Here is a 23,507-nt window from a genome sequence, read left to right as displayed (position 1 = left end):
CTTCTTTCAAAGCTCAGGAAACATTATCTGGTGGTATTACTGTATTATGGTGCATGCTGACCCAAACTGGCCATACACAGAATTGACAGAAAGCAATTAGAATTTTGTGGTACACCTGCCCAAGTTTGTTTCACTAGTTTCTTGGTGTTCAAGTTCATATTACATTATGAATTTCATATAAAAATTTAATAGTTTCCGTTGTAGTTACAATTTATAATTTTTGTACAAATTAATTATTATTGATATATAATATAATAACTACCATTACAAAAATTGTCAACAGTAAATATAAAATATATTAACTACATATATAGGATTTGAAAATTATTTTCCGATGTAATGTAGACCTGGTTAATGGTATAATTTGTTATTCTCAATCAATTTTTGTGGTTCTCAACTGCGGGTCGGCGGCAGTAGAAAATTAGATAGTATTGCAGGTTGGGTTGGCGAGCTACAATTTGGTTCTTCAAAGAAATTAAAACACAAGATATATAGCTAAGCTAAGCGATCGAGCTACAATCAATTTGGTTATCAATGGCGTCCGAATCCCAGAACCCGCACCTTCACTTTATCTTATTCCCTCTAATGGCCCCAGGCCACATGATCCCAATGGTGGACATAGCCAAGCTCCTCGCCCGCCGCCCCGGACTCGCCGTCACCATCCTCACCACCCCACTCAACGCCGCCCGCTTCAACGCCACTCTCTCACGCGCCACCGCCGCCGGCCTCAACATCCGCCTCCTCCACCTCACCTTCCCCGCCTCCGCCGCCGGCCTGCCCGAATCCTGCGAGAACATCGACGCCCTCCCTTCCCTCCACCTCGCCCCCAACTTCTTCGCCGCCATCAACATGCTCCGCCAAGAAGCCGAGACGGCGGTGGAAAAAATTCAGCCGCCCCCCACTTGCCTCATCTCCGACATGGGGCTGCCCTGGACGGCGGAGATCGCCCTCCGCCTCAACATCCCCCGTCTCGTTTTCCACGGAACCTGTTGCTTCTCCCTCTTATGTAACCACAGAATAATGGGTTCAAAGATTCTTGAAAATTTAGGATCTGATTCCGACCGTTTCCTCGTCCCTGATTTCCCCGTCAGGGTTGAATTCAGTAAATCGCAGGTTTCCGGCTCTGTAAATAACAAATCTCATACTAGTTCCAGTACCGCCGTCCTGCAAGAATTCCGGGAGAAAATACTGGCCGCTGACAGAGCAACCTACGGCGTGGTCGTCAATAGTTTCGAGAAACTGGAGCCGGAATACGCGACGGAGTATCGTAAGGAGAAACACGGTAAAGTATGGTGCATCGGCCCAGTTTCATTATCCAACCAGGTATGAGTAGAGAAGAGAAAGTGTATATTATATTATATTATGTTTATATATTATTTATGTTCAACAGGCCTCCTTAGAGGTGCGGGCCAATTGCTTTGATCGGCTCCAAACAATTTTTTGACTGATACCAAATTGAAGTATAGACTTCATCTCAACTAAAACTGTACATTTATGTTTATATATTATTTATTTATGCAGGATCACCAAGATCAGGCCGCCAGAGGCGACGAGACGGCCGTGACAAACCAAGACTGTCTAAAATGGCTGGACGGCCACCGCCCCGGATCGGTGGTGTACGTTAGCATGGGAAGCCTAGCACGCCTCAACGCCGATCAGATGGCCGAGATCGGCCTGGGATTAGAAGCCACAAAAAGACCTTTCATTTGGGTGTTAGGAAGAGGCGAAAAACTCAACGCCATAGAAACCTGGATGGCCAGCAACGCCTTTGAAGAGCGTAACAAAGAGAACGCCCTAGTGGTTCGAGGGTGGGCCCCGCAGGTGCTCATCCTGGCCCACCCGGCAGTCGGGGGATTCCTGACACACTGCGGGTGGAACTCGACTCTGGAAGGGATATCGGCCGGTCTGCCCATGGCAACATGGCCGCTCTTCGCGGAGCAATTCTGCAACGAGAAGCTGGTGGTGGAGGTGCTCGGGATTGGAGTGAGCCTCGGGGTGGAGGTGCCTGTGAAGTGGGGAGATGAAGACAAGATTGGGGTTTTGGTGAAGAAGGAAGGCATCAAAGAAGCTTTGGAGAAATTAATGGATGAAGGAGATGAAGGGGAAGAGAGGAGAAGGAAGGCGAGAGAAGTAGGTGAAATGGCTAAGAAAGCAATGGAGGAATGTGGTTCTTCTACCCGTAACTTGTCTGCCCTAATCCAAGAAATATCAAGCAGCCATTGCAAAATTTCTCCTTGAGCAAATATCTTGTCATCATTACTAATACACTAGTTCCTATTAGATGTTATAGATAGGATGCGTAATTACTAGTAACTTGAATAATATTTTGGTGTGTTGTAGTGATATATTATTTCAAGTGCTAAGAATTTTTATTACATGCTAATAAGCTAGGAATGTAAGTTATGTTGCTTGATCATTTGGAAATTGATCGAGTCTTAATATTGATTTCCTGGGAAGTTAATCTAAAGTTGGTAGACTTTGGGCAAAATCTGTGTCAAGTAATCCCATATAATTGGTTTAGGCTATGTTTAGCATATATAGATTCTCTCTTTCTCTCTCTCTCTCTCTCAACTAGTCCCTCGAATTCTTCGAGCGCAGGTGACTCAGGCTAGATCATGGAGATACCATGATCCGCCCTCTCGCTAACCATTGGGCTAGAAGAAGAAGTTTCCTAACTCCCTTGTTGGAAGGCTTCAACGTCAACAAGAGAGTCAAGTTACCATATGTTGTCTCTGAATGCCATATTCCAGTTTCTTTGAAATCACCATTAGATATTCTCAACAATATTTCTGGTGGGCCCCAAAGCACAGTAATGACTTGAATCCACTCAACAATCTTTTTTTGCATCAGATTGGATCTCGATATCTCGAATTCCCTTCTCCCAGGCCCAATGCATGTTCTTGAATGACAGTACGTAACTTCCATTTATTCCGGCGAGGCAACCTCCGGTAGATTCTCTTTGCTAGAGCTCGTAGCTTATTTTATAAACAAACTTAGAGATTGATTCAATTTCCTTCTTCGTTCTCAAACCTAAGTCATTCCAACACCTCATGCAAAATCAAAGATGGAGATTGATTGAGTCTATACTTAAGAGATAATCATGTGATAAAGGAGTACTTCCTAGGAATAAATTTCTTCCAAACACGTTTCCACCCAAATGAGCTTTGGTTTTTTGTGCGTAGAGAGTCATGCACACGAGCAGCCTAAAGATTACCATTGGTACAAAAACTAGATAACTCTTGAATACATTCCCTTAGGGAAGTGAATTCAGACCCTATGAGATCATCACGCACCAAGTCCGTGATGGCTAGGCCATAGGTGGCCTCTGACCGTGATGATGTTTGACTTTAGGACATTCATGGCTAGGCCATATGTGGCCTCAAAATAAGCCAATACCTCCATGAGGGTGGCTACAAAGGGTCAATCCCCTCTAGCAAAAAGTATCTAAGTCATCTGCAAAAATTAAGTGAATGAGTAAACTTTTAAGCTCTCACATTAGGGATGAAATTAAAGTTGAATGCCTGAGTTCGTAGCTCCAGAAAATTAAAATATGAAACATTTTCATAATTTTTTCCCTCTGTTGAACTATCTCGTTGCAACTCACTAATTTGTCAACTTATTTTATCTCATACGTTTTATCATAGACCTATGTTTAGGGATGGAAATAGGTCGGGTCCCTATCAAAGGGGCACAAAGCTTGGCCTAACTTATTTATTAAGTATAATCAATTCCATCTGATTGCTATTCGAAATGGCTTGATGCAATAATTGAACAATTATTATCACAATATTTATTTTATATTTTTAATTACCAAAAGGTTCTGCTTTATTACAGTAGAAAATTATTCAATTCAATGAATATTCCTCTTTTTATTATAAAGAGATATATTACTTCAGTAATATAATCAACAGACCAATTGATCCATGGCAGATAGAGACACAATAGCTCAAAGCAAAGAAATCTTAAATGGCTTAAGCTTAAGAAATTCATAAAATGAATCTCCTAAATTTCAATTGCCAAATTTTCGCCCAATTAAACTTAAATTTGGTGCTAAGACCTTGTGGTCAAGAGGCATCCGGTGTCCCGATTAACACTCTCACATGGATGATGGGAGTGGGTTCGAGCCTCAGTGGAGGCAACTATTGACTTGTTGTGCTTCAGTAGGTTGAGAAAGTAGTTATGAACAGATACTACATTGTAACAGAGTCAGTAGTACTCAAAAAAAAAAACTTAAATTACAATTTCATTAAGGAAAAAGATCTCTTAAAACAATTGTTATACCCTGCACCACGGTGCACATAGCAATGTGCACCAAGTACGTAAAACGACGTCGTTTCGGTGTTAGTGGATGCACATAGCAATGTGCACCAAGTACGTAAAACGACGTCGTTTCGGTGTTAGTGGACGCGAACGCGAATGACTCCAGGGAATTCATTATCTAGAATACACAAAACGTTTGCCTCGAATACACATAATGTTTGCCCAGAATACACAGAATATTGACACAAAATGCACAGATGTTAGTGGACGCAGACGCGGACACGAATGACTCCAGGGAATTTATTATCTATAATACACATAATCATTATATAAAATACACAGAACGTTTGCCTAGATACATAGAATGTTTGCCCAGAATACACAGAATATTGACACAAAATACACAGAACTCATCCTCCTAACATTCGAATGCACAAACACATCACAACATGTGTTAATAACATGAATACACAGAATATTGACACAAACTACACAGAACTCATCCTCCTAAACATTCGAATGCACAAACACATCACAACATGTGTTACTAACATGAATACACATAACGGTTACCTAGAATACACAGAACGGTGGCCTAGAATACACAGAATGATTGCCTGTAATACACAGAATATTAACATAAATACAGAGACCGGCTGAAACGGGAAATATGATTTCCAAAAAAATGGACGATTAATTTACAATATTCAAAACGACGTCGTTTAGGTACGTGGTGCACATTGCTATGTGCACCGTGGTGCACGATATAATTTGCCCTCTTAAAACCTTAGTCATTATATAGTTTCCAAAATCTCACCCATATGCCCATTTTTATACACTTCAAAGCCCATATCCTCTGCCAGTTCGCAACTTAGCCCAAGAGTCCTGTGGTCGAGAGCTCTATTCGAGGCCTGCTGACCGCCTAAGGATATTATTGTCATTTTAAGAGAAAACCCTAATTCCCTGCTATTTTTACTCCCACGTCGAATCGTTGTGGGCTAATGTGCTATTCTCTCCTTCGCCATTCGTAGCTGCGGCGGCGCTATTCCTTTTATCTCCGTCTAACAAATAGAGAGAGAGAGAGAGAGAGAGAGAGAGAGAGAGAGATCCGATCGAGAAATGGAAGAGGGCGACCAGAACAGACCAGTAATTTTCAAGGACATAAGGAGATATTACTGCGAGTTCTGTGGTATTTGCCGCTCTAAGAAAGCACTCATCTCCTCCCATGTCCTTACTCACCACCAGGTACATTATTCAGATTCAGAGTGTATAATTATCTTTTAGTTAATCGAAATTTCAAAAGATTTTGAAAATTTTTAATGTTTTTTTTTTCCTGTTAAATTTTGATCAGGATGAGCTCAAAGCGAAAGGTGAATCTGATGAGTCGAAAGAGGAGGGTCCAAAGATGCACACATGTGAAGAGTGTGGAGCGAGCTTCCGGAAACCTGCTCATTTGAAGCAGCATATGCAAAGTCATTCACTTGAGGTATAGAATCGGAGCCTTTATCTATAAATATTAGAATTTGAGAATTACGTAGTAGTTTTTGTATTATTCGGTTAGTTGTGTAATTGATTAACTCATTTTGAAGCTTAACACCTTAGGTTAGGCGTAGTAGTCCTATGGACGTGATGAAGTGGTATTGATGTCTTACATTACACACACACTTATATTCTATGCTGATCTGGATTATGACTTGATTGTGTTTATGTTATCTGAAGAGCTTTTCCTTTTAATTGTTTCTGGGCTTCTGTAATTTCAGATTGGGTTTGAGCTTTTGTGTTTTGAGTTTTGTATCTTGGGGGGTTTGTCTTAATTCCACTACTTGTGTGTCTCAGAATTGTTGATCTTGCAGATATAGATTAAAAACTTTCTTGGATTATCAACAGTGTGAAGCATTGGATCCCACACTACTACGAACTCCAAAATGCGCGAGGCTGTTATATTATCTTGAATGGAATAGTACCAGGTAGGGGGACCTCCTGAGAAGCTCCATCAAGTGAGCCTCAATCACGCTGTCTTCTCATGGGCCAAGAGATTCTCTTTCTCTTTCCTTCATTTTCTCAAGTAAATAGCCTTGGTAGATTGAGTTTTCAATACTTATGGTTGCATTTTTATTTTCCTATCAATAGAGGCCATTTACATGCCCAGTAGATGACTGCAAGTCCAGCTTCAGAAGGAAAGATCACTTAACCAGACATCTCCTTCAGCACCAGGGGAAACTGTTTGAATGCACTGTTGAGTGTTGCAATCGGAAATTTAGTGTCCAAAGTAATATGAAGCGGCATGTAAAAGAGATGCATGATCAGTGTGATTCGAGTCATATTCATAGTCCAAAGCAATATATGTGCTCTGAAGCTGGGTGTGGAAAGGTTTTCAAGTATGCGTCCAAATTAAAGGCACATGAAGATTCACATGGTAAGCCTGTTAATTGGAAGAACATTAGGGATATGTAAACATTAATAAGTTGCGAGAATCTCATGATGGCAGATGACCTTACATTTGGGTTTCTTTTTTGCAGTTAAGTTGGAGACAGTTGAAGCAATTTGTACTGAACCAGGATGCCTGAAATATTTCACAAATCAACAGTGCCTTAAGGAACATATTCAGTCTTGCCACCAACATATTGTCTGTGAGATCTGTGGGACAAAGCAACTGAAGAAGAATATGAAGCGTCATCTACGCATGCATGAAGCTCAGCCTTCGTCAGAGAGAATCAAGTGTGATTTCGAGGGTTGTGAGCACACATTTGCAACAGTGAGTAATCTTTCTAGGGATATCTTAGTTCTGGGAATTCCAAGTTCCTGTCCCACCCTTTCAGGGATAATTATATTTCTCACACCTGTTAATGCTTTTGAATCTTTTGATTTACATTTTATTCCATGAAATATTCTATGCAGAAATCAAATCTAAATCAGCATGTGAAGGCTTGTCACCTTGAGCTTAAGCCATTTGCCTGCAGCATATCTGGTTGTGGCATGAGATTTTCCTTCAAGCATGTGAGAGATAATCATGAAAAGTCTGGATGCCACTTGTACACACAAGTAAGTTTTTGCTCATTGAGAAGGACATGCTACTCTTGATCTTGATTATTTCATTTCAACATTGAGGAGGGCAGATGACTACTGGATTTTAACTGTTGCCTTTGACATACTTTGATATCCACAGGGAGATTTTGAAGAGTCTGATGAACAATTCCGGTCAAGGGAGAGAGGTGGCAGGAAAAGGAAGCTCCCTGTTTTTGAGACTTTGATGAGAAAAAGAATTGTTCCACCGAGGGATACTGATCCTATTATTGAACAAGGTGCAGATTACCTGTCATGGTTGCTTTCTGCTGGATCTGAGGATGAATCCTGAGTTATTGCTAGCTTATATGTATTTGCACGTATAGTTCTTTGCAAATTGCAATCCAAGGGTAACTCTAAAATTACTATTGGCCTGTGTGTAGCTGTACTTATTGTCCAAAATTTGAAGCATAGATGTATTATGTATATTAATTGAATTTTTGCACTGGAAATTCGCTAGAAAAGTACAGCTATTGTTAAAGCGCATACTCTCGAGGGTTCTTGTATGTAATACTCCGACTCATTTTGAAAAGAAGATTTGGTTGAAGTTATATATAATTTATTCTTATAATATTACTGTAAATTTAACATTAGTGTATAAATTTATGTATTTAGAAATTATATTAAAAAATAAAAAAGTGGTTTGACCAATAAATATTGATCAGAGATAGTTTGCCTAATATGAATTAATCTATAGGGTTAAGGTTATTCAAGACATTCTCAAATGATAACATCAGCGTATGAAAGGTTAGCTATAGGGTTAAGGTTATTCAAGAACTCTTAACCCCTCGCTATATGTTTTATGGAAACATAGTTAAGAGTCTCCATAATATTTTGACATTCTCAAATGATAACATAAGCGTATGAACAGTTAGCTATAGGGTTAGGGTTATTCAAGCCGAGGCAAGCCTTCATGCAATCTAAGATCTATCAATGCTCCTAGCCTCCTACTATGTATAGTTTAAAGTTAGCCTCCTACTATGTATAGTTTAAAGTTGAGTCCGTCAAGCTGAACACAGACCTTGTTAAATATTAATTTTAAAATTATACATTTTAAGAGGACAAATTTTGAAAATCAACCAAATTGAGTCAAACTTATACACACTTCAATCTTGTCGAAGAACCATCGGAATATATAAATCACATTAGTACACTACTACATTTTGCACAAGAAAGCTTTAAGGTCATCATTGTATTTGAATCAATTAAACCGGGCATCCATCCTCTAATCCTCTTCTAGTCTTTGTGTAAAGACAGGTAAGACACTGGCGGGAACAATAAACTTATAAACCACAAACCCTACTACCCGTACATACACTCAAACTCTCTTCGCCTGAAAGCCCGAAATGCCGTCGTTTCCTCCGGTAGGTTCAGTCACCATCTGCGAAATCAATCGGGACCTCAGTAAGTATTCACCGCTCTCTTTATACCTCAGTTTCTGCATTCCACGTACACCAACACCTTCCCAAACCATCTAACATTTCCCCTTTTTTTTCTCAAACGCTACAGTTACCGCCGATGAAATCTCCGAGGATCGTGCCAGGGAGGCATACGGCAAGCTTCTTGTAAGTTCCCAATTTGATTTCCAACTACTTTTAATCAGGAATTGGTGTTATCCCAGGAGTAAGGTTGTGATTATTCGAATTTTATTGCATACTGTAGGGAGTAGTGTTCAGCCCGGTTCCGTTTCAATTTGAGAATCTGTCCGGTGGTGGGGTGAGCACTCAGCTCGCCTCGGAAGAGCAGAAGAGTGGTTTTCTGTGGGCAGCATTGAAGGCTGTGTCTACCCGTTCGATTAACCATATTTTTCACCCAATAGATGTAAATATCCATTTTTCTTTTTGTTATAATTATAACAGCCTAATGAACACTGCTTGCAACTTCTTGAACATCATACTATACCTGAAGATAATAATCCAAAAATACTGAGTTTTGTGTAATAAATGCTGCATTTAGAATTCTGTCATTGGTAATTGTCTTCATTCTTGTCATTTTTGTTGTGTATAATTAATTTGTAGGTAAAATTGTTGCCTGGTGTTGATATTTGTGGCCTAAGTTGGCACCAACACAAACATATGTTTGCATTTATTTCTGGACCTCACCAGGTGACAGTCTGTGATTATGAGGATTCAGGTTAGTACTTACTTTTAGTTGTAGAGTATATCTAGATGTCCTATCTTTTCTTCTCTCATGTACTTTATTTCTGTGCCTGAGAACCTAAACATTTGTCTTTTAAAAAAAATTTGACAGATGGGAAGAATCCTTGCATTTTGATCAATGAATCCCAAAAAGATGTTAAAACACTTGAGTGGAGACCAAATGGTGGAAGGACACTTTCTGTCGCATGCAAGTCAGTCTTGTGGCATTGCCACATCTTGATTTACTATTCAACTGACTTGTTTTTGTTTAACAGTATGTTTCTTTTGCCTAACTCTTTTGCTGAATAGGGGTGGCATTTGCATATGGGCTTCTTCATATCCAGGCAATGCAGCTTCAGTGAGAACTGGAGTTACCTTGGGCACTCTCTCTAGAGGTTCAGGGACTAGGTGGACTCTTGTGGATTTCCTTCGAAGTCCTGAGGATGAACAAGTTAGTGCACTGTCATGGAGCCCTAGCGGAAGATATCCTAGTGCTGTCTTTTTAATCATTATTATGCATTATATATTCCTTTTAATACTGTATGATGATAACTCTTCTGTGGTTTTGTCCTTTCTGAAGTCAGGCTGCTTTCAGTTTCTTACTTTCTTTTGCATTTACAGGATACTTGGTATTTTACTATTTTTTTTATTTAATTAAATCTATTTCTGGGATATAAATATAACAACATTGTATTTTTTTATTTTTATTTTTTTAAAAAAATGTGCAACTAAATGAACAAAGGATACAATATAGATCGTGTTGTATGGCATGTTTCATGTTAGCTAAATAAATACTCCCAGTAGTTTGCGTGCTGCACTTAACAGATAAGAAGATTCAATTGAACACATTTCCTTACCAAAAGTGGTGACCTGTTTAATGCTTTCATCTATGCAACATTGCAACATAATTTTTTTAGATCAGGAAATGTGTACTGAATGACTGAAGTCTAATTACCTAGTGACACTGAATGACTATACTCAAATTATTGCTTATACAATGTGGTACTTGTAGTAGGCCTTCAGATCATGCACTAATATTTGATATTTCATCCTAGGCTCCTTAGCATAGGCTAAATTGTGTAAGCAAAATGAACTTATTCACTATTCAGAGTTTCCTTGTCTTCCTTAGTAATTCAAAGTATGCCCTCTTATTTGCTCTGCTTTCGATAGATATCTGACCTCAAATTTCTTTTATATAGGATTATATCATCTGGTGAGTTATTCCCCATTTTGCTGGTTCCATGCCATTGAATTTGTTATTCTTCTGGTCCAGTGCTAATAATATCATATAAGATGCTGCATATATTTGTCACTATATAATAGGAAGCAACGTGATAACTTTACATTATATATTGGTGTATTTGGATTGTCTCCTATATATATATAATGATAAAACCAAAGTTCTTGGTTTCCTTAACTGAAATTTACATATTTGGCATCAGCTTCATTTGAGAGCTCATCCTTCACTGTATGGGATGTTGCTCAAGGTATTTATTTATTCTCTTATGGTTTTTATAATTACCATTACTTTATGTCTCACAGCTTTAAGTCAATTTGCCGTATTTTAAAAATTTTTAACTTCTAGACCCGTCTCATGACTTCGTTGCTATAGGTTTTATGTGAGGAATCATTCCAATTTTTGTTTTCATTATCAACATCAAAGAGCAGAGCAAACACAGGAAATTGGCATTTACATTCCGTTTATAGAGAATACAAAGTTCCTTTGTAATGAGAAATTAAAGCACAATTTTATGAGAACAAGGAGTACATTGACATCTATATTTGTTCAGAACAAATTTTTAGAGAAACTGTCTGGCCTAAACCATAAAGTTAAATACTTAATATCTCTGTTTAGTGAAGTATTATCTTAACCATAAACTAAGGAGATCTTGGATTAAACAAGCTCTATCTGGGTTCACGCACTAATTAATTCCTTAGATGCCTTTTGTGTATAAGAAACAAAAACTTGGGCAGATATGAACAGTGTCTTTTTTTTTTTGCCCCAGAATATTTTTCTGGTAGACTTCTCACTTTACCTATTTGCTAGCCATGCTAGGAACCAAATTACCAAAGGGATTACAAATTTACAATTGCTTAGGGTCAAGTTGATGCTTGCTTAAATTAAGTGCACCACTGTCTGGCCTTAATTCGTGGTTTGGTTTGATTGTGAATGAAGGTTTCACATATTCTCATGTAATGTGGTGTTCTTGTCTTTCACTATGTACTTTTTGTCTCTCTTTTCTACTTATATAAAACAAATACTTAATTTCTAACTAATTGCAATTTTGATGTGTTATGCAGGAGTGGGCACACCGATTCGGCGTGGCTTAGGGGGAATATCATTGCTCAAATGGTCGCCATCTGGAGATTATTTTTTTGCTGCAAAATTGTAATTTCTTATAAGAATTTTCTCTATGTTGATAAATGTTTTTATGCTTAATCTTTTAGGTTAAAGAAAGATGCAAAGATTTCACAGCTCACAGAAAGATGCTAATTTTCCCCTCCCCCACAAACCCCAAATTTATTTTTTCAGTGATGGGACATTTTATCTCTGGGAGACGAACACATGGACTTCAGAACCATGGTCTTCGACAAATGGCTTTGTCACAGTTAGTCACAAAAATGCCCTTCCTTCTATGGTTAATAGGATTAGGTGTTTGCTGTTAAAATGTCAGGCTTCTATTTTTTTATAAGATATTTAATCACAAGGAGTCACCAAGATGGTTCTTGGACCAACTTTGCAGAACTTGAATTTGGAGCAAACTTATAAGAAGTCCATAAAGTGTTGTACGCTATCAACATTAGAACCTAACTAGATTCTTTGTATTAAGTTTCACTGGAGAATTGATGGTTAATTTCAAGCTGGTATGCTGTTTCTAAGATAGGCACATTCTAAGGAAGTTAAACAGAAGCCTCAAATTTCACTCACAAGTTCTGTTGACAAATGGGGCAGTATGTCAAGTTCTAATTGTTGTAAATTTATTTGCAGGGAGCAGCATGGGATCCTGATGGTAGTAAGATACTTATTTCGTTTTCTGGTTCCTCAACATTAGGTTCCATTCACTTTGCCACCAAACCTCCATCACTGGGTATGTTAGGCTTCTTCTGTTTCCTTAGTTACTTATTCAGTTGAATACAACATAGCTTCCCGGAATGAGCTACCATGAGAAGAAATTTTATAGTGTTTGTCCATTATGTGTCTGAAGTGTCTATATTTGCAGTATCCATGCCTGTGAACAAGTGACAGTTTGAGGAAGAAATCCAATGATAACACTGGGCAAAGAACACTTTTCTCTATGCTTAACTAATTAAATGGAGCAATGCTCGTGAACTCTTAAGGGTTAGCTTTTCGGTGTTCCTGTCAAAAATTTATGGAAACTGCGTAAAAAGTTTCAGAGTCGTTTCCCTAATCTTAAAATAAAAAATAAAAAATAAAAAATGCATTTCCTAAAAAGAAAATACTCCGTAGTATACAATTAATATTTATGATGTTTAAAGAAAAAATATTTGCAATTAAACATTTATGTTTCGTATTTGTTCGTTTATCTCCTATTTTGGATCCTTCTTTTCTCTGCCTGTTTCCATCCAACTTAGCTGGACCAATCACTTATCGATATTATATTATTTCTGTTTAATTGTCTATGGTCTGAAAATTGTTCTTGAGCTTTTCTTGTACTATACATGCATTCTGTGTTTATTTACTTGTCTGTGTTTGCTGTTAATTTATAGTTTTATACATCAAATTCATAAGTGTAAGCTGCAATGCAACTGGTGTGTGATGAATGGAACTCATCTTTGTTTCTCTTTTCCCACAATCCCTAGGAACTGTCAAAAAATGAAGTCACCTGAATAGATTGTTGCAAATGGATTGACTTTAGTACATCACTTTGTGGTGAATGAATTTAACAATTTGAGGCTTTCTTGTCGAATATGGTTGAACTCAGAATAGACACTCACTTGTCTAATGATCTTCTTCAGATGCACATCTCATACCTGTTGAGTTGCCAGAGATGCAATCCCTGACTGGCAGGTACATTTAACACTGGTTTACAGTGGCTTGGATGTCTTTTCTATATTTTACCTATCCTCTCTAAGCTATTTCAGCAAGTTGGATAGCCGCCACTATTTTGTTCTTTGTGTAATTGTGTCTCGACTATGGCATTATACTTGGTCAGATTCATAGAATCTATGAATTCTTCTAAAATATCAATGGTTTTTGTATTTATTTAATATTTGTAGATGGAATGTTGATGACAAATTTTACTATTTAGTTTCAAGAAAAGTAAAATGGTTAAATTCCAGATTTCTCTTGGAATTATGCTGTCAAAACTTGTCTAGTGAAATGGGTGGTGTTTTCATAAGTTGGATGGACAGTTGGACACAACATATCTACATTTATTGTTTTATTCCTGGAGTATTGTTAATCATGGAAGTATTTTCTTTGGTGCAGTGAAGGTGTTGAGAAGATAGCATGGGATGCCTCTGGAGAGCGTTTGGCTTTATCATACAAAGATGGGGAAGAAGCATACAAAGGCCTTATAGCAATATATGATGTTAGGAGAAATCCCCTGATTTCCGCATCCTTGATGTGGGTTTGCAGTTTTCTCGTTTCACATTGACTTGCTGCTTTCACTACTAATTATCAATTCATTATTGGCTATATTTTCTGTCCAGAATGCTTTCTCTTTATTTTACTTGTCAAATGTTGTAGATCTGTTGATGTTAATTGATATCTCTTACTAATTCTAGAATTGCAATTTAATGCAGAGGTTTTATTAGAGGTCCCGGGGATAACCCAAAGCCAGTAACTTTTTCATTTCATGACAAGTTCAAGCAGGGACCATTGCTTTCAGTGGTAAGCCAAATTACAATTCGGTTTGTCTGATACTAATGTGATGGAACTTTCAGTCTTGACATCAGCATCATTGCTAGACATGCTGCTTAAAAAAAAGATTGTGTGCTATTTTTTTTAAAAGAAAATCAATTGTACTTGTTGAGCTCTCAGTTGGTGAATATGCAATGATTCATTTGCTCATTTGGATATCTTGAGCAGTGTTGGAGCACAGGATTTTGCTTAACATATCCCCTTATTTTTCGTTCGCATGTTCTTCCATAATCAAGGTACTCATTCTCTTTACTGCCAATGCCATGTTATCTGTTACGTGTTTGAGTATATTATACGGCAAATCAAGATAACTGAGAATTTGCTAGTTTGATTTTCTTTAATTTCATTGTCTGCCTGGATTTTACTTATAGTGATGCAGTTTACATAGATTGCCCCCACATATGTAGTTTTCCGTATATTGAATGTACTGCATGAGCTAATGCAGACCCAGACGTCGAGGCAATCGGAAAATATTGCTATTTCTGCAGCTAGAGGAAGTGATAAACATCCCAAGTGCTGCAAGAAGGTGGTGTTTCATGCCCTTAATGTAAAGGAGTTGGAAATGTGGTTTTGCTTCAACTCACAGTTGTGCTGATTCAGCTGAAGTATGCTCAGTTTTTTGTGGAACTATAATTTTTCTCCTTTCAGAACCATTCCGAGACTAATTCCTTGTATGCTACTCTTTTTCTTTGAAAATAATTACATATTTATATTTGTTGGTTTTTAGTTTTCCTTTGATATTGGTCGGAGTTAAATCCCATTTGGGGGAAATAAAATGGAAAGTATGGCACTCCATGTTGGCAAATTATTCGATCATGCAAGGTGGATCCAAATCCAAAATACACAATTTTACATATTGAATGTTTATAATTTATATATTAAATATTTGCAATTTAGAATGTTCATAATTTGAATTGTGTAAATTCAGTATGTAAATTGTGATGGGTCTTACCTTGTAAGGTGGACTCGAATTCATGGAGAGTATTAAATTATGATGGATGTACCTTGCAAAGTAGACTTACATCTATCGTACAACTATTGGTCCATATTAGATTTATATTTTGATAAATGGTGCTATGAGTAGAAGAAACTATGCAAAATATTGAAATAAGTGACAGAATAATTATCAGTTATTAGGTAGTTCGGTTTCAAAGGTAATTTTGATAATTGTTAAATTTTTTATGTAATTACTCCGTATATGTTCTATGAAATAAACATTTTTTAATAAATATAATATATGTGTTCTATGTAATAAACTTTTTTTAATAAATATATAATATATGTAAGGATCATAGAATTTTCTAAAAACAATACAGTACTTTTCTTTTCTTTGAAAACTAGGAATGACCGCAATTGGAAAGTGTGGCACTTTACTATTGGCAAGTGGCAACTTCTCTACCGAATAGCCGGGGACTCGTTCCCAGTCCTAATCGGTCCACCAGCTCCGGCGCTCTCCGATCAGATTCCTGCTCATCCTTCATATTCGGCTGCACAGAAATTGATCGGCGCCGACACCGCTACGCCTACGCACCTAAATCGGTAAAAGCAAGCTTCCGATTTTCTCTCTATTTTTTCTGCGCAAAGCTCTTCGGCGCTGCTACTATTCACTTAAATCCAATTTATATGTATTCGTATTTGTATATGTGTATTCTCATTCGAGTGAAGCTAGGGTTTCTTTGCTTGTGTTTAGGTTGCATAAAGAAGTGAACAACCCCTTCCATTTTGTTTTTTTCTAAAGGAAGAGGGATTCCCCCTCATCTACGTAGTTTCCCGTCGCCGGAATGGATTACGGCAGCATTTTAGATACAATCGGAGGGGAGATTACCGGCGTGATGGCTCCGGTCTCCATATGCATGCTTCTGGTGGTCCTCATTGTTTACTCACTCTCTTCCCCTACCAACCCCACCGCCACTATCCAGACTGCTGCAAATCTGGTATACCTAGAGAATCCTTCTGATTCCACTGCTCAGAAACTCGAAGGCGCTCTCCTCAATGCCTTGGTCTTCGTCATTCTCATTGCTGTTGTCACCTTTGTCCTTGTGGCCCTCTACTACTTCCGCTTCACAAACTTTATCAAGCATTATGTTCGATTCTCTGTCTTCTTTGTGTTGACGTCCATGGGTGGCTCCATCTTCCTCTCTCTTATCCAGCACTTCAACATCCCCGTTGATGCCATCACCTGTGCTTTATTTCTTTTCAATTTCAGCATTGTAGGAGTCATTTCTGTGTTTGCACAAGGGGTGCCTATTCTGCTCAACCAGATGTATATGGTGGCTGTTGGTATCATTGTGGCTGTGTGGTTCACCAAATTGCCTGAGTGGACCACTTGGGTTTGCCTTGTGATGTTGGCTTTGTATGACTTGGTTGCAGTGTTGGCCCCTGGAGGACCGCTGAAAATTCTGGTGGAGTTGGCTTCAACGCGGAATGAGGAACTCCCGGCTCTAGTTTATGAGTCCCGGCCTAGAGTTCAGAGGAGCAGAAGTCCTGGGGTTGGACTTTTGCTGGCTGGTTTTTCTAATGGAAGGTCAGTTGAGCTTACAGCCATTTCTGGTAATACCAGTAGTGATGGCGATGATCAGAATGTGAGTGGTTTAGTTGGTGGAAACAATCCACATTCAGCAATAAATGTCCCAAATGAAAATAATGAGATTGAGGTTTCAACTGAGTATGAAATCGCGGGGGAAACGTCTCCATTGATGACTAGCAGTAATTCGACAGAAAGGCAATTGGCAAATGGGGAGATTAGGCGCAATGAAAACAGAGAAACGAGAGAGAGGGAAAGTGAAGAAGAGGAGAGAGAGAGGGGGATCAGGCTTGGATTGGGGGACTTTATCTTCTACAGTGTGCTGCTAGGAAGGGCTGCAATGTTTGATCTGATGACAGTGTATGCTTGTTACCTTGCTATCATATGTGGATTGGGATGTACACTTATTCTGTTAGCTGTGTGCCGGCATGCTTTGCCTGCACTTCCAATTTCAATTGCTCTGGGGGTTATGTTTTACTTTTTGACAAGGCTCTTGATGGAGCCCTTCGTTGTTGGTGCTTCAACAAATCTGATAATGTTCTGACCTGTGCTGCACAAAGCTATTTTGCTGATAACAAGTTCACTTGAATTTGAGGATATTTATGTTTTAGGGTGGAAGAGATAGCTCTGGTGATAGTCTATTGCCAATGATTTGTAAATTGACAGAACTCGGAAGACTGATTCTTGAACTGGTTTCTTATCCTGAAGAAATACTAGTAGTATTATCTCATTTACAATGGCACCAGAATGGATGCTTAAATTAACATGTGATCTCATAGTACAGCATTCTATTGAAGTCAAATTTGATTCTGGTGAGTTTTTGTTGCAATCCTTGCTAATATAGAAGGATGCTTAACTGAAGCTTGATTCAATTTTTTTGACTTAATAGATGTTTGTATGACCCAAGGCAGGAATAGATATTATTGATGACAGGTGAGTATGCATATAAGATAGGGAGGGTCTGGTTGTACATTAAATTAGTCTATCCATCCTTCACATTAAATTTTTTTTTTTTTTAAGAAAAAAAAAAAAAGAAGAAAAAAAAAAAGGCAACTTAGAGTTATGTCTTCTCTTTGTTCACACAGATTTATTCAGTCAGTAGTTAGGGCTGTGTGTTAATGCATTCATGTCAGTTCACATTTATAAGCTTGGTGTTGAGTGATGTCTGATAAATTATGCAGATATGCAAGTTCCTTCATTTTGGGTATATGGATTTTGTCTCCTCAGCTCAGCACAGCACTTTAGTTTGAACCCCAAACCTAAGGGCTTCTTAATGCCTTGCCCTGGGTTGGATGAGAGGATGTAAATTGCAAATATGCGAGCAGGGATTGAGTTATTCCTGTCATTCTTGAAAGTTGAAATACCACTTAACATCTATATATCATGTAATTTGATGGTTATTCCTGTCATTCTTGAAAGTTGAAATACCACTTAACATCTATATATCATGTAATTTGATATGCAGCATAGGATGAGGATTGTCTAGGGTGTTCTGGATGCATCGGTGTTGAGTTCATCATATGTTATATAGACAGGTCCAATGGCAATTCTCGCTGGGTTCGCATATGGCTATGGCACATGGTTAGTGCATTACAAACACAATGAGTGGCCCTCTTATTTGTTTTTTGTTGGGTAATGAGGAAACACACAATTATTATTTGAGGGTATGCATCCGTTCTTATGTAATAACTTACAAATCACGTAAGAAAGGTAAATCGCACAAAAAAAAATAAATTATGTGACCTTATGTTTCAACCACTCAACGAAACAATCACCCCTTCCGACGGGGAACTGATCCTCTAATTAATAGTACTATTCACTTCTTCTCTATCTCTATGACTCTATTAAAAATAACACATACATTATAGAGTTAATTACCGTTTTGGTCCCTTGACTATAGTGAAAGTAACGAATTGGTCCTCGGCTTTCCTTTTTGGCCGATTAAATCCTCAAGTATTGAATTTTTGACCGATGTGGTCCTCCGTCAAATGGGCTGTTAAGTGGCCGTCCAAGTTAGGGGCATAAAAGTCACTTCAGTCTCCACATTCCCACCGGTTGTTAGTTATATACGCCTTCTTCCCAGTTGCTTCCCACTGCGTCTTCCATCCCTATGCCCTAATTTAATTTACCCATTTCGTAAATTGATCTAGTTTTCAACAGCGAGAGGGAATTATCATGCAATCTGCAGTGAATACTAATAGCGAGTGGAGTCAAAATTCATCAAGAAGTTGTTCAACGACGATTCCGATTTGTCAATGTAGCCAACCTTTGCAGCTTCGAACGTCGTGGACGAACGATAATCCGGGCAGGAGGTTTTGGGTTTGTACGAAGGATAGGGTTAGTACTTCTCCCTTGTAATCATTTGATTTTTCTTGTTTTTTTTTTTCTTTGTTTTGATTATGAATCGGATTTTGATTCAGGAAATGAGTGTTGGTGGGTGTGGATTTGTAAGCTGGTATGACCCACCAATGTGTTCAAGATCAAAGTCAATAATTCCCGGATTGTTACGAAGGTTAAATCGGAACGATGAAGAAATTGAGAGACTGCAATCGAAATTAAGAGCTACTGCTAGTAGGGATAAGAAATCTAAATTGAATTGTCCATGTAGAGTTGTAATGGTTTGGTTTCTACTGTCAATGATGTTTGTGATGTGGTATTATTTCAAATGTACATGTGGTGGCAGTGTGAAAGTGGTGAAAAGGCTCCCTATTGCTTAGGCATTTTCTAAAAGCTAAAAATGTGTGCCAAGGACCTTGTAATCCAGTGGCATCAAACCCTTCTCTTTATATGGGAGGTGGTGGATCCGAGCCTCAGTGGAGGCGATACTGACTCTTGTGCTTCAATAGGAAAAAAAAAAAAAAAACTAAAAATGTAATGTGCTGCAATGGTGTTAGTATCCTCAAAATTATGTAATGTTGTTTGCTCATTTAATGAAATATAGTGTTTGATGTTATTCATTTGATAAGTATATGTAAATAGCATAAAGGAAAGCAAATTCTGACAAAGTAAATGACCATTAGTTTTGGCTAGTAGGTTTTGTTTGTTTGCCACAAAACAGCAACATTTGGTACCAAAAAAAAAAAACCAAAAATCATTGTTCACAACTTCAGATCTGTCAATCTAATTCAATTGCAGAAGACTTGTCATTTTTGAACTTCATAATGTTGGAAGATTTTGTCCCGTAAGTCTTTGCCACTGTAGTTCTTGACTTAGTGAGTCCAAGTGACTTTGTTTCCTTTGATTTGTGCTTTCTTTTTGTTGACTTTTGTTCCTGCTGCTGATGTGATGTGTTATCCATTTCCTCAAACTGTAATTGACCTATACAAAGTAAATTACCAAGTAATTGTAAGTAGGCTGAACAGAGAATTCCTAAACATAAATGACATTTAAAAATTCTAAACAAGTAACATAAAATACTTGATGGTATGATCTCCATTTGACTAGTATCAACTGCCATGTTCTGAGCATTGGTTAGAGAATTTGCAATAATATTGTCTCCAACATTCAATAATGGATCAACTATAGAGGAATATAGGAACCAATTAGTAAATATAATTGAACTTTGATTACAGATTTCATAGTAAAATGGAAGTATGTAATTACCTCTAACAGAATGAACACCTATATTTGGAATTCCTAAGATTGGACAGTCAAAGAGTCTAAGTAGCTCATCATCTATAAGTTCTTCCAATGGTTGAGTATTGACTGGAATTTCCTCTGCCACAACCTCTCTCTACAATGGCATAAGTCGATAATATGTTCTGTCATAACTTGTTCTGACTGGCATAATGAGTTAAGTATATTACCTGGCCTCCCTATGCATTCCCAACAATATGTTCTGCCATAACTTGTTCTGACTGGACATTTAGATCTGCCATATCTTGTTCTGCTACAACTTGTTCTGCCACAACCTGTTCTCCCTAGTATGACAATGAAAATAAGTAATTATTGATACCTATTTGACTTGCATATCTACATGAAATTATATCATCAGTTAATTATATTACCTGCACTGCCCTTGCATTCTGTGGTAGTTGAGGACACCTCCTACGATTATGGCCTTTTTGTTTGCATTTGGAGCAGTGCAGACTGACAAGTTTTCTACTTAGATGTGTTTCTGACCTTTTTGATTCATCAGTTGATTTCTTCCTGAGCTTCTTTGGCCTCCCTATTTTGGCAGTGTATAGTGGGGGAAGTGGAGGTAGTTTAGTACTAACTGGCCAATCATGAAACACAGCCATTGGGTGAATACAACCAGCATATGTGTTCAGATATGTTTCAATCCTGTAACATGATTCTACATAGTCATAAATTGACAATTTCTTCATCCAAATGGCAGATATGACATGCCTACATGGTATGCCTGTCAGTTCCCACTTTCTACAAGAACATGTCTTTGCATTGAGATCCACTTGGTGTTAGTCATAAGGTCCTTTTACCTCAAACAAGTGTTCATCACTTTGATAAGCCTAATATCCCCCTGCTTGTTTTTCAAACACTTCTACTTTTTTTGCTATGACTGGACATAATAGTCCTGACCATTTACTAGCTTGTTTTCTACACTCAAACAACCTAATCATCACTTGTTTTCTGAGAATCTCAAGGCAGGTAATCAGTGGACTATCCCTTGCATACAATATCATTGCATTGAAACATTCATAGATGTTGTTTACAAGCATGTCACACCTTGGAGTTGGGGAGAAATGAGACCTACTCCACTCTGTGGGGTGTTTGTCACCTAACCATCCAAATGCATCAATATCCAGTTTTTTAAGCTCTATCGTTGCTGTAGTGAAGCTGGTCACAGTAGTGGCCCTTGCTGCTTGCCAAAGTGCATCCTTTATTTCTTGCCCACCAAATCCAGCCACTTTCATGTTACCATGCAGGTGTCTAACACAATACCTATGGCTAACCAGGGGTAACACCTCTTCAAAGGCTGGAATAAGTCCTTTCTGCTTGTCTGACATGAAGGTGTAATCTGCTTGAAAAGGTCGAATAATATCCTTTCTCAACAGATGTAAAAACTAGCACCAAGAGTCTCTTTGGCATAGGCAATTGGAAATATGCCTTCATTTCCATCAACCCCTACTGCAGTCAGTAGCATCCCTCCAGCTTTACCCTTAAGATGACAACCATCCACCCCAACGAGTTTTCTACAATGCTTAAACCCTTCCTTACATGCTGCCCAACATAAGTACATCCTCAGGAATCTGTTCTTACCCCCTTCATAGGTCAACTTAGACACCTCCACTTTACAAGTAGTCTTTGAATTTGTTTTTTCAATTTCCATGCAGTAACTCCAAATTTTATTGAAATTTTCCTCTAACTCCCCTTTGATTTCACTCTTTGCCTTGGTAAATGCTTTGAAAGCTTGTCTCTTAGTTATGCCAATATGTTCTGTAGTGCACACCTTTTTCCTAAACTCCCTAAGTGTCCAATTACTGTTCCCACCTACTTCATTTTTCCATCTTTTTGCTATCAAAGAGGAGGTCACAAACTTGTTGTCATGAACCCAAGGACAACCCTCATGACTGTCATTAAAAGTAGTTATCTGCCAGTTCTGTTCATCCTTTTCAATTCTACATGTAACCTGCCACTTACAACCCTCTTGCATGCACTTAGCTACACACCTCACTTTGTCATTCTTCATGAATTTCAACTCCTTGCCATACTGGATTGCATATGCCTTCACTGCATCTTTGAACTCCACTTTTTTACTAAATGTCCTACCCAACCATAGTGGAGATGGTAACTGAGGAATAGGCCTAGCAGTAGTTTGAAATTCAGCCCCATCATCTGACAGATTCAATGCATCAGCAGCCTGGGGATCAACCTGCATTTCAGCCTCAACATTTGTAGGAACTTGAACCCCTCCATACTCAACCTGGGGATCAACATGCTTAGCAAACTCTTGGTCATCACCCTTGTCAGTTTCATACTCACTTCCCTCAAACTCCTCTAACTCATCTGCAGATTCCCCTTCTTCCCAATCATACCCATCTGAACTACCCCCAACACCTTCTCCTTCTTCATCAGAATCTATGTTTGCATCTCCAGCTACATCTGCATCATCCCTAGTACCCCCTAGGATTACCCATATCTCTACAACTTTAGGTCTAACCACATTATTTACTAAGTTCCATGTCTCCAAATCTATCATGAACTCAAATAGTCCTTTGTCACCCAAAGAAAAAAACCTCAGATTATCATCCTTATTAAAACCTAATTCAACAACCTTTTCCCTAAGTGTCATTATACCCCATTCATCTGAGTCCATGTCAGAAAATGTAGTAACTTTCCCTCCTAAGTATTTAGGTGGGTTACACAGATTTATCCTACCACCATGTCTTAACTTAAGAGAGAAAGTATAGCTTTGTCCACCTAATTGTTTAAACACAAAGAATAAAGTGACTAAGAAACTGTCCAAACCTCAAAACCTCAAAGCACCGTACAAAATTCAAAAAATAAAGCAACTGGTCTCATTCTTTGGTAACAGGAAACAAAATAAAAAGACTAAAGTATACATATGAGGGTCCCCATTCGAAAAAGACAGTGCATATTTAACAATAACAACACTTGGTAGGTGGAAACAAATAATAAACATTTATGCATGCCCCCCCCCCCCCCCCCCCCCCCC

At 38.3% G+C, this 23,507-nt stretch overlaps 5 protein-coding genes across 9 annotated transcripts; 4 read left to right on the top strand and 1 right to left on the bottom strand.

The window, feature by feature from the left end:
- Nucleotides 1-386: 386 nt before the first annotated feature.
- On the top strand, nucleotides 387-2,488 carry LOC116030815 (UDP-glycosyltransferase 73C4-like). Its single transcript, XM_031273152.1, has 2 exons — nucleotides 387-1,323; nucleotides 1,522-2,488. The coding sequence occupies exons 1-2, from the start codon at nucleotides 535-537 to the stop codon at nucleotides 2,236-2,238; spliced, it is 1,506 nt and encodes a 501-aa protein (XP_031129012.1). The 5' UTR covers nucleotides 387-534; the 3' UTR covers nucleotides 2,239-2,488.
- A 2,792-nt stretch (nucleotides 2,489-5,280) lies between these two features.
- Nucleotides 5,281-7,881, top strand: LOC116030186 (transcription factor IIIA). The gene is made up of 6 exons (XM_031272348.1): nucleotides 5,281-5,505; nucleotides 5,612-5,746; nucleotides 6,391-6,676; nucleotides 6,780-7,015; nucleotides 7,159-7,302; nucleotides 7,427-7,881. Exons 1-6 carry the CDS (start codon nucleotides 5,380-5,382, stop codon nucleotides 7,613-7,615), a joined length of 1,116 nt encoding a protein of 371 aa, XP_031128208.1. The 5' UTR covers nucleotides 5,281-5,379; the 3' UTR covers nucleotides 7,616-7,881.
- A 635-nt stretch (nucleotides 7,882-8,516) lies between these two features.
- LOC116028747 (aladin) lies at nucleotides 8,517-15,151 on the top strand. 2 transcript variants are annotated; one of them, XM_031270560.1, is made up of 15 exons: nucleotides 8,517-8,727; nucleotides 8,833-8,888; nucleotides 8,986-9,144; nucleotides 9,342-9,456; nucleotides 9,574-9,673; nucleotides 9,771-9,944; nucleotides 10,890-10,948; nucleotides 11,763-11,850; nucleotides 11,995-12,070; nucleotides 12,451-12,550; nucleotides 13,440-13,491; nucleotides 13,912-14,049; nucleotides 14,229-14,316; nucleotides 14,515-14,582; nucleotides 14,792-15,151. In XM_031270560.1, exons 1-14 carry the CDS (start codon nucleotides 8,670-8,672, stop codon nucleotides 14,575-14,577), a joined length of 1,326 nt encoding a protein of 441 aa, XP_031126420.1. In that variant the 5' UTR covers nucleotides 8,517-8,669; the 3' UTR covers nucleotides 14,578-14,582; nucleotides 14,792-15,151. The 2 variants fall into 2 exon arrangements, with proteins under 2 accessions (XP_031126420.1, XP_031126421.1); XM_031270561.1 differs by having other exon boundaries at nucleotides 14,718-15,151.
- A 533-nt stretch (nucleotides 15,152-15,684) lies between these two features.
- On the top strand, nucleotides 15,685-19,425 carry LOC116030553 (presenilin-like protein At1g08700). 4 transcript variants are annotated; one of them, XR_004100424.1, is made up of 5 exons: nucleotides 15,685-15,885; nucleotides 16,085-17,682; nucleotides 18,336-18,451; nucleotides 19,021-19,207; nucleotides 19,291-19,425. XR_004100424.1 is itself a non-coding variant. In XM_031272838.1 (2 exons), exon 2 carries the CDS (start codon nucleotides 16,128-16,130, stop codon nucleotides 17,412-17,414), a length of 1,287 nt encoding a protein of 428 aa, XP_031128698.1. In that variant the 5' UTR covers nucleotides 15,685-15,885; nucleotides 16,037-16,127; the 3' UTR covers nucleotides 17,415-17,686. The 4 variants fall into 4 exon arrangements, 1 of the variants encoding a protein (XP_031128698.1); XR_004100423.1 differs by having other exon boundaries at nucleotides 16,037-17,682; nucleotides 19,031-19,207; XR_004100422.1 differs by having other exon boundaries at nucleotides 16,037-17,682.
- Nucleotides 19,426-19,980: 555 nt separating this feature from the next.
- Nucleotides 19,981-20,657, bottom strand: LOC116029503. The gene is made up of 4 exons (XM_031271555.1): nucleotides 20,652-20,657; nucleotides 20,474-20,603; nucleotides 20,288-20,389; nucleotides 19,981-20,188 (listed from the first exon to the last, which is right to left on the bottom strand). The coding sequence occupies exons 1-4, from the start codon at nucleotides 20,655-20,657 to the stop codon at nucleotides 19,986-19,988; spliced, it is 441 nt and encodes a 146-aa protein (XP_031127415.1). The 3' UTR covers nucleotides 19,981-19,985.
- Nucleotides 20,658-23,507: the final 2,850 nt, after the last annotated feature.

This window comes from Ipomoea triloba, chromosome 9 (genome assembly GCF_003576645.1).
Source record: "Ipomoea triloba cultivar NCNSP0323 chromosome 9, ASM357664v1".
NCBI lineage: Eukaryota > Viridiplantae > Streptophyta > Magnoliopsida > Solanales > Convolvulaceae > Ipomoea > Ipomoea triloba.
Note: the sequence above shows the minus strand (reverse complement) of the source record. Positions and strands in the feature narration are given on the sequence as shown.